The 14,402-nt window shown below is 43.1% G+C and overlaps 1 protein-coding gene across 4 annotated transcripts in view; it reads right to left on the bottom strand.

Annotated features, from left to right (window-relative positions):
- Positions 1–14,402, bottom strand: part of FAM171A1 (family with sequence similarity 171 member A1) — a 107,475-nt gene that overhangs the window by 41,092 nt on the left and 51,981 nt on the right. For 3 of the 4 annotated variants that reach the window (XM_060248429.1, XM_060248430.1, XM_060248432.1), the window contains one exon: positions 12,160–12,252. The exons of the other annotated variant lie outside the window; for it this stretch is intronic. In XM_060248429.1, the coding sequence (XP_060104412.1) occupies positions 12,160–12,252 (93 nt within the window). The remainder of the gene's footprint in view (positions 1–12,159; positions 12,253–14,402) is intronic. 4 annotated transcript variants of the gene reach the window in all.

The following is a 14,402-nucleotide window of genomic DNA, read 5'->3' as shown; positions in this document are numbered from 1 at the left end:
TAAGAAATGCTGTATAGCTTTTTAAAAAATTGGTGTTTGGCTCCCCAGGGGTTAGGGATTTAATAAATGGTCCGTAAGCATTCTGATCAACTATCTGCTATCAGAACTGGCCTATTTGGGCATAAAATGCTGTTAATGACCTTTCTCTGCAAATGGGGGGGGGGGGCAGTCACGTTGAGTAAATTTTCCTTATTCCTCTTTGGAAAGTGACCTTAATAGGATGAAGTAAATGGGATTTTATTTTCTGGGAATTGGAGTGATTCCTCTTGGAGGTAACGCCTTTGGATTTCTGAGCTAGTAGAAGAGCCCCAAAGCCTGTCTTCTTAGACACAGGGAAGGCCACAATCTACGCAGCTAAAGCCTGTCTTCTTAGACACAGGGAAGGCCTCAATCTGTGCAGTTTTAAAGGAAGCCTTAGGCATCTTATTGGTCACAAAGGAAGAGTTGGCCAAATGTGACTGAAAATTTGGATTATAACCCCCCTTTTAGCCAAAGATTTATAGATGCAATGCTGTAGCAAGCTAAAGCTTGCTCTCAGAGTTGTTCAGTACCGGCCAAAAAAAAAATCTGCCATAGCAAAGAGACAATTTTAAAAAAAAAATCTTTCTAGCCCAATTTTAATTGGAGGCGGTTATTTGCTCTAGGCCCTCACCCCAGCGATCATAGTCTGATGTCCCCTGCTCCCTAATGAGGATGATGGGAAGGGGAAGAGAATATGTTGACTTTTTTGTAAATACCTGGATGATGACTCTAAATATATTGTGGTTTCATATAGATGTTAAAAAGCATGGGGCACAAGATGGAACCCAAGGACAGCTGAGGATGAGCAGCAGTCTTCTAGCACCAAACTCTAAAACCTACCTATGAGGTAGGACCAAAAGCATCACAAATCAATGCCTCCCGTCCCAACCCTGTAAGGCTGTCCAGAAGGATACCATGATTGATGGTATCAAAAGCTGCCAAGAGATTCAGGAGAATGACCACTGGATACTCACCGTGAAGGGTCCTTCTCCTCTGAGGACAGGAGGGTATCTTGTGGGTGTTTCCTAACCTTCTTTCAGGGAGGCAGGAAAATTTAAATATTTGAACTTCCTGTTCCTGTTAGGAAGCACCCGCCTTCAGTTCGGCGACGCCCGTAGCAGTACAACAGTACATAAAAATAACATACCGTATTTGCCAGCGTATAAGATGACTTTTTTGCCCTGAAAAACATGCCTCCAAGTGGGGGGGTTGTCTTATACGCCAGGTGCACTTCAGTTGGGATACCGTGTTTCCCCAAAAATAAGACCTACCCCAAAAATAAGGCCTAGCAGGATTTCTATGCATTTGTGATGGGCTTATTTTTTGGGTAGGTCTTATTTTCGGGGAAATACGGTAGATCCAAAGCACAAGGGACGGGGTCACGGGGGCGAGAGGCTGTCTTTTGCTGAGTGGAGGGAAAAGGTGCTGTGCAAGCCCGATCCTTTGCATGCTTACTTGGAAGTAAGCCCTTTCTGAGTTCTGCGGTTGCTCACTCTCTGGCTGCTGTCTTTGCAGCCTTGAAACGAGAACCCAGAAGCAACCAACTATACATTACGGTATTTAGCGACCTTCTGTCTCCTGTTCCTAGGGATTCGCTGCCTTGCAGCTCTCGCTTCGGGGGAGAATAAGGGGGCAGTTTTCATCCAGCAGGAGAAAGGGGCCGTGGATGCTCTTCAAGCCTTTCTCCCTTTTCTTGCTGGTGGGCAAACCAGACTTGCATTTGCTTACAGGCTCCGTCTGTCGCTCTCTGTTTGTACGGGGAGGGGGAGAGGCAAGAGATCTGCTGGCCAGGTGTGTTTGTCTGGGACTGTTTATTTTTATTTATTTATTTATTTATTTAAGATTTATATCCCGCCCTTCCCACAAGTGGCTCAGGGCGGCTAGCTGCACGCGGGCAGAGATGTGCTCCCCCCACCCCCAGTTTCCACCAACGATCATTCCCCCTTCCCTCCCCTGTATCGCTTCGGCTGTAAACGCCCTTATTGCAGATGGTCTCCCATTTCTCCAGCTTCCAATTTCGCCCCAGAGATGGAGGATGGGAAAACGCAGTAAAAAGATACTATCCAGGGCAGGCGGGATTTCTACTTAAAAAAAAATATTGCAACGATGGCTCCTCCCCCCCTTCTTTTTATTTGCACCTTGACTCCCTGCATCTTTTGGCCTGCTGGCTGGTGGGGAGAGAAGCTGGCGCATCTAAAGCGATGAGCGGCCTCCCAGCTGGCATTTTTAAAAAGAGGGGGAAAAGCCTCACAAAAACCAGTGGCTCCTCTCCGCACATGCTGCTTTCCGGGGTTGGGGGGGGCGGTCTTTGAAGCGCGCGAGCCTGTGGGTGCTCTTGCGTGCGTGTGCAGGCATCCTTCTCTGACCCGGCCGGGTAACAATGAGAGAGGGAGAGACATAAAAAGCGGCCCAGCACCACCAAATTAAATTCCTGAAAGACTGGGGATTTGAACTCAAGTCTTCCAGATTCTAGTCCAGCAACCACTATACCACACTGGCCAGGAGACTTTAGTTTATTTTACCTGAATATGCCTGTGTTTGAACTTACTTTCCTCCTTGTTAAACTCTCCCTCCTCTTCTTCTGTTGTTTCTGTACTATTGAAGTTCTAACTATAAGATTGCTTGAGGGGACTTGCTTTCTGTGTTTATATTATGCACTACTACAACTCCCAAAAAGCTTTCTCCCTACTCAGCTGCCATATTCCGCCACTCTTCCTCTCCAGTGAAGGCTAAGGGTGGGAGCTCAGGGGGCGAGAAATCATCCCTCTTAAAGGGGCCACGCTTATTCGGTCTAAAGATAGACTACTCTGCAAGCTCTGCCATCCGGCGCTAGATGAGGCAGGAACAAAGAGGAGAAAGTGTGTGGAAGGTGTGCGGAAGAGGGGGTAGTCTTATACGGCGAGTATATAACAAACTCTATATTTTGAGTGGAAATGTTGGGGGGTCGTCTTATACGCCCAGTCATCTTATACGCCGGCAAATACGGTAACTGAAGAACACAGCTTACGATAATAACAGTTACGATGAAAACACCAAAACAGGAAAATATCTAACTTATTTTAACTCATGCTTGAGCTTATATCACTGCATGAACTTATAAACTCACCCCTTGCATGGGTAACTGAGTTGTTCAATACAACCACTCCCTCAGAACTTATCTGTGAGATCTCCAAATATGACTCCTAAGTACAACTACTTGACTGCAGAAATTTCTTTTAATTGATATCATGACAGTGATGGCCCCTTGGGCGGGCCAAGATGTTCTCCTGTCCTTAGAGGAAAAGGACCCTTCATGGTGAGTATCCAATGGTCATTTTCCCTCTGAGGCAGGAGGACATCTTGTGAGACATTCTAAAGCAGTGTCCCTTTTAGGGCGGGTTAATACCATCCTCGTCATCCAGAATATGTTGAAGCACTTTCTGCCAAAAGCCACATCAGCCGAATTGTAAACATTAATCTTGTAATGTTTTATAAATGTTGATAGTGAGGACCAAGTGGCCCCCCTACATACTTCTTCTACAGATGCTTGTTTGGCAAATGCTGCATTAGTTGCCGCACTCCTCACTGAATGAGCTGTTATGTCTAGTGGTACTAGCATCTTTTGTGTCTTGTATGCCTCCACAATGCACTGCCTTTTGCTAATAGCAGCCTTGGACATCCTTCCTCCCAAGTGTGGCGGGGACACATTAATGAAAAGAGAATCTGTCTTGTATATCTGCGCCGTTCTGTGCAGGCAGCATTTCAATGCCCTTCTGACGTCTAACGTATGCCAGGTCCTTTCTTCAGGACGTACTGGGTTAGGGCAGAACGATGGAAGATAAATCTCCTGAGCTCTATGAAAACGAGATTAAACTTTTGGTAAAAAGGTAGGATCTGTGCGCAAGACCACTTTATCCTTATGAAAAATGCATAGCTCCAACTTAGCTGAGAGGGCTGCCAACTCTGATACCCTTCGTGCTGATGTAATTGCTATCAAGAACAAGGTTTTCATTCTGAGAAAAACTAGTGAAATGTCTGAAACTGGCTCAAACAGTGACCTGGTCAAAGCCGATAAAACAGTATTTAACCTCCATGTTGGAAACCTATGGACTTGAGGTGGTTGAGATAGAGACACCCCTCTTAAAAAACGAGATATATGAGGATGTCTAGACAGATTCACTCCCTGTAATTTTGGAAAAACTGATGACAAGGCTGCAACTTGCCTTCTTAAGGTAGCTAGCTACCTGAAGGCCCTGACTCATATCCTCTTGCAGAAAGTCTAGGATGGACTTAACTTTTGGTGACATAGGATCTACTTTTTTCCTTTTACACCAGCGGACAAACGCCTTCCAAGCGACGTAAATTCTCTGTGTTGATGGTTTTCTGAATGCTAGCAATGTGTCTGTCACTATCGAAGAATAACCTAATTTTTCAAAACTCTTCCGCTCAACCTCCAGGCGATCAAGTGGAACCACTCCAGACGCGGATGAAGTATTGGGCCTTGGTGTAACAAGTTGTAGGAGACTGGTAGACACATCAGTGGTTGAATTGAGAGGCCGCAAAGATCTGCGAACCATGGTCTTCAGGGCCAGTAAGACCATTACTATCACCTGTGCTTGTAACTCCCGAACTCTCCTGAGAAGTTTGGGTAGCAATGGAATGGGAAGAAATGCAAACAGTAGTGCCTCTGGCCAGGATGCTGTCAGGGCGTCCACAGCTTCTGCTCTAGGACAAGAAAACCTTGTGAAATATCTTTTGAGCTGATGATTTGTCTGGGATGCAAATAAGTCCACTAGAGGTCTCCCCAGTTGCTCAATGATCTGAAGGAAGACCCTCTTGTTGAGGGACCACTCTCCTGGATTCATCCTCCGGCACCTTAACCAGTCGGCCTGCGTGTTGTTGATTCCTTTCACATATTCTGCATGAATCGAAGAAATGTGAGTTTGAGCCCACGCAAAGAGCCTGCAGGCCTCTCAATGGAGAGTCGATGACTTCGATCCCCCTTTGCTTGTTGACGTAGGCCTTCGCTGAGATATTGTTCGTCCAGACCAACACATGTGCTCTGACAATTCTCAGGGCAAACTGAAGTAATGCCAATCGGATTGCTCTCAGTTCTAGTACATTTATGGAAAGCTTTGACTCCTCCATCAACCATACACCTTGAATTGGGGAATTCTGGAGTGTAGCCCCCCAGCTCACCAAGCTGGCATCTGTGAAAATCTGTTCCCAGGATGGTACCCAAAAAAACCTTTCCTTGTGCCAAGTTCCCTTTCTTCGTCCACCACTGAAGGCTCTGTTTGACTGATAAAGGAACTCTGACACTAGTGCCTACTTTCCTCGAAATCTGACTCTGAAAAGGCAATAGGAAGTTTTGAAGCTGTCTTGCATGCAACCTCCTCCACTGAATCGCATCTATCGTGAAGATCAACAGCCCCTGTAACTCTGCAAGAGACATCAGTGGAGAATAGGTGCTCTTTAAGACTGAGATTGCTATCTCTTTGATCTTCCGGATCTTGGCCTCCGGGAGGAATAATCGTGTTTCTTGCATATTTATTATAACTCCCAAGTGTTCTAATCTCCTCGATGGGTCTAGAGTACTCTTCTGAAGATTCACTAAGAACCCTAGTGACTGAAGACAAGTGATTGTTTGTGTTGTGATGTAGTGTGCTGCAGTCTCCGAGGATGCCCTGATGAGAATGTCATCCAAGTACGGATGTACTCAAATGCCTTGTTCCCGTAGCATGACTATGAGGGCTGTGAGCATCTTCGTGGAGACACGTGGCACCGACGCCAGACCGAATGGAAGAGCTCTGAATTGTAAGTGACAATTCCTGTAATAAAAACGTAGAAATTTCCGATGACCTCTGAAAATAGGAATATGCAGATACACTTCCATTAGATCTATTGACATGAGAAATTTGTTTGGCTGTAGTGACTCTGTTATAGCTCGCATTGTCTCCATCTAGAAGTGCTTTGTCACTATGAACTTGTTGACATATTTCAGATCTAGTACTGCTCTCCAGCCTCCGGATCATTTTGGAACAGTAAAGAAAATCGAATAGACACCGGTTTGTAATTCGTTTGGTGGAACTGGCTCGATTGCTTTTATATTTAGCAGATGCTGAATAGCTTGTAGTGTAATTTCGATTTTCTTTATGTATCTGTGGCTTGGAGATTGCAGAAACCTTTGAGGTGGGAAGGACTGAAATTCCAGTTTGTACCTGTCAACAACTATCTCCTTGTGGCGAGGACATCCACTGTTGAGCAAAATGAAGAAGCAGAAGAAGAAGAATTGCAGATTTATACCCCACCCTTCTCTCTGAATCAGAGACTCAGAGAGGCTTACAATATCCTATATCTTCTCACCCCACAACAGACACCCTGTGAGGTGGGTGGGGCTGAGAGGGCTCTCACAGCAGCTGTCCTTTCAAGGACAACCTCTGCCAGAGCTATGGCTAACCCAAGGCCATTCCAGCAGGTGCAAGTGGAGGAGTGGGGAATCAAACCCGGTTCTCCCAGATAAGAGTCCACGCACTTAACCACTACACCAAACTGGAGGCGCCCGCCTACCGGAATCTCTGGGTAGTCATGCCTTTGGCTTGGAATCTCTGTCTGGTTTGTCTGCATGTTTGTCGCCAGACTTGTTGAATCTGTTTCTAAAATGGCTGCCTTGAGCCCCATGATCTTCTGTTCTCTTGTCTGAACCTGGGCAGAGAATGTTGCGAACAAAAAGACAATGAATAAGTCTGTCTTTGATCCTGTCTTCGGAGAAATTTTGGCATTGCTTTCTTTTTGTCCTTTGTTTCCACCAAAATCCTATCTAACGCCTCTCTGAACAGGCGTCCGCCTATGAATGGATATGACATAACGATATTCTTAGAGAGTGTGTCCGCTGACCAGGCCCTCAGCCATAGGGTCCTACACGCTGCTGCTGCTGAAGACATTACTTTTGAGGCAAATACTAAGGAATTCAAAGTGGAATCAGTTAAAAAGGAAACCACCTTTAGAGCTCTATTCGCCCCATCAATGGCCCTGGCATTTTCCTCAGGTAGCATTTGAATCAAGTTTCGCATCCACACAATGCTAGTTCTAGCAACCATGGATCCTACTACCGATGCCTTGATCATAGCCGCACCCTCATGTGACCTGTGTAATGCAAATTCCACCTTTTTGTGTATCGAGTCTTTTAGAGTTCCCTGCCGTCTTCAGATACCAGACCATAAGACTGCAGTGTGGTGATGGGTGCATCAACTAGGGGAACCTGGAGGAACTCATCCGTGAAAGAGTAAAGATGGTACAACTTCTTTAAGAACCCCGGGTATTGCTTGTTAGCGAATGGCTTTTTCCATTCTGCTCTCATTTGATGCTCAAAATATGCTGGAAAGGGAAAGGCCTTTCCTGAACCCACTTGCTTTGGAAAAAATTCCACCTCACCTTCCTTGTGTCTCTTTTTGGGTCTATCTCCTTCCTCCTCACTAACATCTGGATCATCATTTAGATCTAATGCAATGAGGGTTTTGGACAATAAATAGCTGTAATCCTCAGCTTTAAAAAACCTTGCGGAAGGCTCAGGCACCTCTATTGCTGACTCTTCCTCATCCGAAGAAAACTCCCCCTCCTCCCTCTCACTATTCTGTTCTTCCTCCCTTCCTTGCACTCAGCCCCTGGCGCTATCCTGGCTAGTCAACTGATTTTGCGTTGCATTAGTGGGCCAATGAGGTTTTCCCGAACCACTAGGTCTTTGGGAAGGGGGGATTGTGAGGAAGAGGAGGATGAGGAAGACCTGTTTCTCCTTCTGCCCCTCTTAGGGCAGCACTCCTTTAGCCCCTCCAGAAGTTGAGTGGAAAGAGAGGCTATAAACTCTGGGGAAAGCAAAACCGGGCCTACTGCTCCCTGCATAGAGCCTTGCCCATCCACTAACTGGGCTCCTCATGAGGAGGCTCCGGAGGTGGAATAATTGCCCTACGCCATTAAGCCCGACCCACCGGCGTTACTGGGCTCCAAAAAATGCCTTGCCGGTTTGCATTGCTCACCGCCCTCGGCCTGTGACACCATTGTGTTCTCTGTGCCTTCCCTCTGTCCTACACACACTGCTGCCATTTTGGCTGTGCTGCGGCTGCTTTTTACGCGCTTTCTGGAGTGATTGCAAAGCGGCGATCTTGTTGGGGAGTACCGAGCAAGTCCACTACGGGTCTTGCTGGTTCCGCTCAAGCCTCTTGTCGGTCTTAAGGGCTCCTGCTCCCCAGCCGACAGAAAGCCGTCCTCCTCCCTTCTGGGCATAAGTAGACTGCCCGAAGTAATCTGCCTCAGTAGCAGCAGAAAATGGCCACCGGGAGGACGAGGCGACAAGAGAAGGCTTCAGACATTGGGAAATGGGGCACGGACAAACACAAGGACTTAGAGACAAAGACGAACAACCAGGAACAAACAAGGAATAAATAATAAAAAGGAACAACTTTTCTTTTCCTCACACAGCTACTAAAGGATCAGGCAGAGCCTGACAGTTGCTGCTCTCCCTGATGAGGCAGGAAAAGAACTAAAAGGTGGGTGCTTCCTAACAGGAACAGGAAGTTCAAATATTTAAATTTTCCTGTCTCCCTGAAAGAAGGTTAGGAAACACCCACAAGATGTCCTCCTGCCTCAGAGGGAGAATTAGCAGGGTTGCACTCCCCCATCCATATCTAGGTGCTGGTCATCCACCAGGTTGACAAACAATCCCATAACCTGGCCAGAAACCAGATTCATTTCTAAGTTGCCCAGCCATCACACAATTGCCCTGCTCAAAAATAGCACATCTGAGACCTGGTGGTAGTTGTTCAACTCTCCTTGGTCCAGAGTAGGCCTCTTTAGGAGTGGATGCACCACTGCCCACTTCAAGGCACAGGTGACTACCTCCTCTTTAAAGGAGTCATTTACTGTTACCTGGATCCAGTCCACCATTAGGTTGTATTAGCAGAAGCATTTCAGCAAGACATGGGAAGCAACCATGATATTGTTTCCTCTGAAGCTATTAACTGCAGTTTTGAACTTTGGCTTTTTTGCGATACCAGCAAAACTGAAGAGAATTTATGATAATAAAGCATCAATCATTAAAGACTTGGATGAAAAAAAGGAAGGGAGTGGGGAAATTCATTTACAGAAAAGATTACCAACTAGCAACATACTTTTATCTTCATGAAACTAAAATACTCCTGGAAAGTTTATCACCAAGGGAAGAACCCTCCACCCATCCCCAATGGAATCAAGTAACAGCCATGCAGTTTTAGGGTGGATATAGAAAAACAATTCCTAGCTCTAGCTAGGAGTGGTTGCCAAAAAGAGCTGTGAAATACACTTCTAGTTATGAGGAGACTGGATGAGCATCTGCTATAGGTTAAGACTAGCTGCTTCACAGAACTGGACTAAATAGGCTGTGGGGACATTCAAAACCATGCAAAATTTCTGGGACCAATTTTGCACATTATCTATAAACACAGGGCAATGAGACTACTAGGTAAAGGGTTTGTCACTGATTATTAATATTTATTTATTTATTGTGATTTTAGCTGTCAGAATTCTTTTACTGTGCTTACTTCTTCTGAATGTCACAAAACTGAATCACACAGTGGGGACTTTAGTAGTATTGTTAACTGTCCTGGTTGTCTGGGTTTTGTATGGATTCTGCTCATGGCCTCCTGCTACCAAATTCAATTTTTTTCACTTGGTGCTTTCACAGACAATGAGTAATGCACTTAGAAATAATTTTCAATGCATGTTGCAACTGGATTTTACTGTATGAAACAGCAAAATCCACTTGCAAAAGACTGCTAAATGCATTCAAAGTGGATTTAAAGGGCATTATTCAGTGTGTGTGAAAGGACCTATCTCTAGCCTTTGTAGGTCCATGGACAGAATGTAAACCCTGCAGGCAGTATTCTGGCCAGCATTACAGTTTAAAAAGTTGAGCCAGCTTCCACTTTTGCATATCCTAGCAATACCAGAAGTCACCTCTTGGGCCAGTAGGCTTGCTACATCTCTCCCCAGTGAGTCTTGCTGTTTGAGAAGACAGCATAAGCAAATCCAAGTATGAGCCAGGTCAGGTAGAACGATTCTCTACCCCAGATCCTTCTCCAATGGGAGAAGGGGGTGGTTCTTAACAGAACCAGACACAAAGCAACTGTGCTTTATTTGTATAAGTAGCAAAGAACGGCATAATAGACCAGTTAGGCTGTCTCAATTTGGGAAAATATATCATTCCTAACTATTGGGTGGCATTCAACTGGAAAATTATTTTATATCTAACATGTGTGTAAGTAAAACATGTATATATAATGTATACACATAAACATTTACCTGAAGTCCAAAAGGCATTACCACCACCCCACGCCTTGCCAACAAAATTTCCCTTCCTCCATTCCACATCACTGGCAGCTGCTGGTAGAGATGAAGATGACATAATACTGAATTTGGTCAACTGTAGCTCAAGCAGGCCAGATAATTAGGCAAATTAATTCAACTAGTGGTACAGCAGACAAAGCACTGTGCGGAGATGCGGAACAGCAGCCGTGCAATCCAAAGTAGAGTTACACCCTTCTAAACCCATTGCCTTCAATAGACTTTAAAAGGTATAATCTGTTTGGGACTGCACTGTATTTAGTATAAGCCTAGAATACGAGTGGCAAACTCACTTTCAAGATGCCAATTTGCCATGACCTGCATAGCCCAGGCAACCCTGATCTTGGAAGCTAAGCATGGCCGACTCTGGCAAGTACTTGGATGGGACCTCCCTGAAATACCAGCAGTTGGAAAGACAAGGGAAGGGCTTTATTCAGCCACCTCTATGAATATCCTCCATGCCTTCAGCAGGGGTCTGTCACCAGACATCACCATGACTTCTAGTGCACACAAACTTGCAATTTTGCTTAATCAATTTCTTTTGTAATTTCTACAAACCCATCTGAAATTAGAAATTTGCCATTTTCCATCTTAATAGCCATACATTAAAACTCTTTTATATATATAAAAATGCATGTTAACATTTTAAGAACGCTGAATTCTGACTCTTGCATCATTCAGTAATTTCTTTCCCACCGTCTGCATAAAATAAAATCCAGCCCTGGTGAGGAAAATAAAATACCAGCCAAAAAACAGAGGCATGTTTTAAATTGAACTGTAAACATGACAAGGACAACAGTGAACAATATAAATACATCTACTGGATTTGCTGCGCTTTATTAAAATTAAAGACTGCAAGATAAAAGGGTTAATGACTCTGGAATAACAGTGAAGTTTTTATGACTGCTACTCATGGACCAATGTATACTGGGTAATTATTATCCAAGAGTTTGCAAGATTTGTTTCTCAAAGAAAACTAAAACATTTGTTTATGTGTTTCCTTCTATTTACTTATTTCTTTAAAATATTTATCTCCCACCTCTCCATCTTTTTTAAAGGCAGCTCCTATGACATTCTTTTCTTCATTAGGTACCTCCCAACCCTCTAAGTAGCTTATTTAATTGGCTAATTGTCACAGATGCTTCATGTCAGCAAGACTTCAATTACAGAGAGCCAAAACACTCCCAAGATGTAAGAGTTGGACTATGAATTTAGTTGTTTTCTCTCTCTCTCTCTCTTCTATACTGCATATATTTGTTTTTAAGCCATTGTTTTAAATTGTAAAGCACTTTGAATGCATTGGCAGACAATATATAAATAATGTTCACTGATGCCCCTTTAAACACTCCAAGTCATTTCTAGGAAAGTGAGGGAGACTCTCTAGCCAAAACCTCTAAAATTATATTGCAACACTTTAAAAAACCTTTCCAATAGCTTCCAATTGTCCCAGATTACTACATACAAGGCATTGCTTGGGATGAATGGAAATAATTCATGAACTGAGCTTAGACCACTGTAGTTCAAATATTATTTGTAGCACAATTATTTGTAGTACAATTATTTGCAGTAATTAGACCAAGTTATTTCCACCAGTGATACAGGGAGCAAGAGCTGAATTTATACATGAGGAACTTCAAATAAACCAAGTTAATGGTCTGATGATTATGACAACTTCTGCAAATGTAGATTCCTACAAGTTGATTTCTGAGTAATGCTCTAATGGTGAAATGGGGAAAACGATCATGGCAACGTAATGAAGGTTCTTTTGTATTCAAACATACATACCTTGAAATCCTGAGACTATCTGTACAACATCTTCATACACCATTAGAGTAGCTGAACGTTCAGGAAGAAGGCCAAGGCTCAGAGAAGAAAACACTGTGGAAGGAAAGTGGGTTAAGTGGGATATATGCTAATCCTGAAGTAAACTATTGTGGTAAAAAAAAGTCCTTCAAAGTTTGCTAACAAATGGCCTATTGATACATAAAAATGCATAAAATTGTTTCAAACTGCTGTTATCTATAGTTATTGCAGAAATATTTACTTGACCTGTGCCAGGTGAGTAGCCATGTAGAAGAGTTAGATTAAAGACCAGCAGCATCTTGAAGCTTTGATTCGCAAAAACTTACACCCTGGACATCTTGTTGGTCTCTAAGGTGCTACTGGATTCCAACCTAGCTCATTGATTTGAACTGTTTTTGCACAAAGGTGTTTGTGCTTGTGTACTCAAGAAGAACAGTGCGGAGCAAGAATGAAAAGGCTTATACGTATAGGGAGTGGAAGAAGATTGATGCTATTAAATGAGCTCCAACTGTTCAAACGAACAACTGCAATAGACCACCATGCCCCTGTTCCACCCTGAACAGGGTTAAGACTTTCCTACCAGAGAACACTGCAAAATTCAGCTCAGAAACTGCAACACCAGAAGACTTTCTCCTGTAGACACAGCAGACAGAAAATGAAAACCAGTATTTTCCATAAAGCATGCTGTTGTCTTGAGTTTGGAAAAGCAACTTCTGTATTTCTGAGCCACTCTCAAGGGCCTGGTTCAGCCAATACTCTTCCCCAGTCTCTCTCCTATTCACAGTGGGGGATCAGGGCTGTGCCTTCTCATCCTGTCCACTGGTCACATTTCTAACTGGATAGCCCACAAGTGTAATGTTTAAATATCACTTGTATAAAGAGACCAATGTACCCTCACACTGACAGTCCAGGGTTAAAAAAAATCTATGCTTGTGCATTGTGGCTTTCATGCACATATACCCTATTGAAACATTACATCCATGCATGGATGCCTGGTGATCTTAGAAGTAGGAAAGCCATACTCTTACTCCCTCACAGTGTGTAGGAGTGAAATTGGGGTAGAATGTAATACAAACCAGGCCTTTGTAAAAAAGATATATATCAAAGGATGGGAGGATGCCCTTCCAACTGCATGAAACTGTTGTTCAATGGATTTTTACCAAAATTTGGAGGATGTCAATCAAGTCTATATTAATCTGCTTGAAGATTTTAATTTTTTAAAAAATCAAGGCTGCTTCCCATCAATAGTTTCAAACATTCTCTACAAAGTCAAGCAACATGACTCCTGGTTTTTAAACTGGTAGTAGATTCATCAGCATTCATTTGAACAATATATATATGTACAGGCCATTTCCCCCCTTGTTCAGCTATAACACATTATAAATTTTCTGAATGCTCTGCTGAGCATTAATGAATTCACAATGTAAATCAGAAGCTTCTCAAATTACAGATGTCCCATCACAATAATCTCTTTCTACATGTACAGTTTCAGATTAAATGAGCATTCCAGGCATAATACATTACAAACGGAATAAATTATAGAGGAGATAAAATTGAAGAATACAATTTGAATGATGAATTCTCCTTTTTTGCACACAGTTTTATTTGTTAGAATGAAAAACAATACACACGCCTGAGATGAAAACTGAATACCAGTGCCTTTTCCCGATACTCACTGAACCAAAAGAGAACTGTTAAACTATGAACTTCCCTTAGTTTTTCTGTATAGTAATTGGATCTCTTTTTTTTGGTGCCATATTGCTTTTCAGATTGATTCTATTGGACCACAGTAGGAAGGTACATAACTGTAGGAAGGTACATAACTGTAATATCATTTAGATTACATGTATCCGATTTGGACACAAGATGATACTATATGAGGCCTATAAAGTACACTGTTGCCTTGAGTCAATGATATCTATGAGAACGTAATTCTCATGGTCCTATATTGTCCAATATTATTATTGCAATAATTGAGACTGTGTGTAACTTTTATGCTTGACCACTGAAGAAAGCCAGTAGACCAAAATGTGTCTGTTTTGAGGCTGCATAAGGGTCTAATTTTGAAAAAGTGTATGATTTGTATTCTTATTGAGGCTATATTTGGGCCTATAACTGTGAACTGATTTGTAATAAATGCATGTATTTAATACTGCGCCCCTTATTTTGTATCCAATTAACCTTTTTAGTTCTTAATTCATTTTGAGGGTTAAGTTTTGTTCCTT

Source organism: Heteronotia binoei, chromosome 10 (assembly GCF_032191835.1).
Source record: "Heteronotia binoei isolate CCM8104 ecotype False Entrance Well chromosome 10, APGP_CSIRO_Hbin_v1, whole genome shotgun sequence".
Taxonomy (NCBI): Eukaryota; Metazoa; Chordata; class Lepidosauria; order Squamata; family Gekkonidae; genus Heteronotia; species Heteronotia binoei.
The sequence above is the reverse complement of the archived record's forward strand: the minus strand, read 5'-3'. Positions and strand labels throughout refer to the sequence as shown.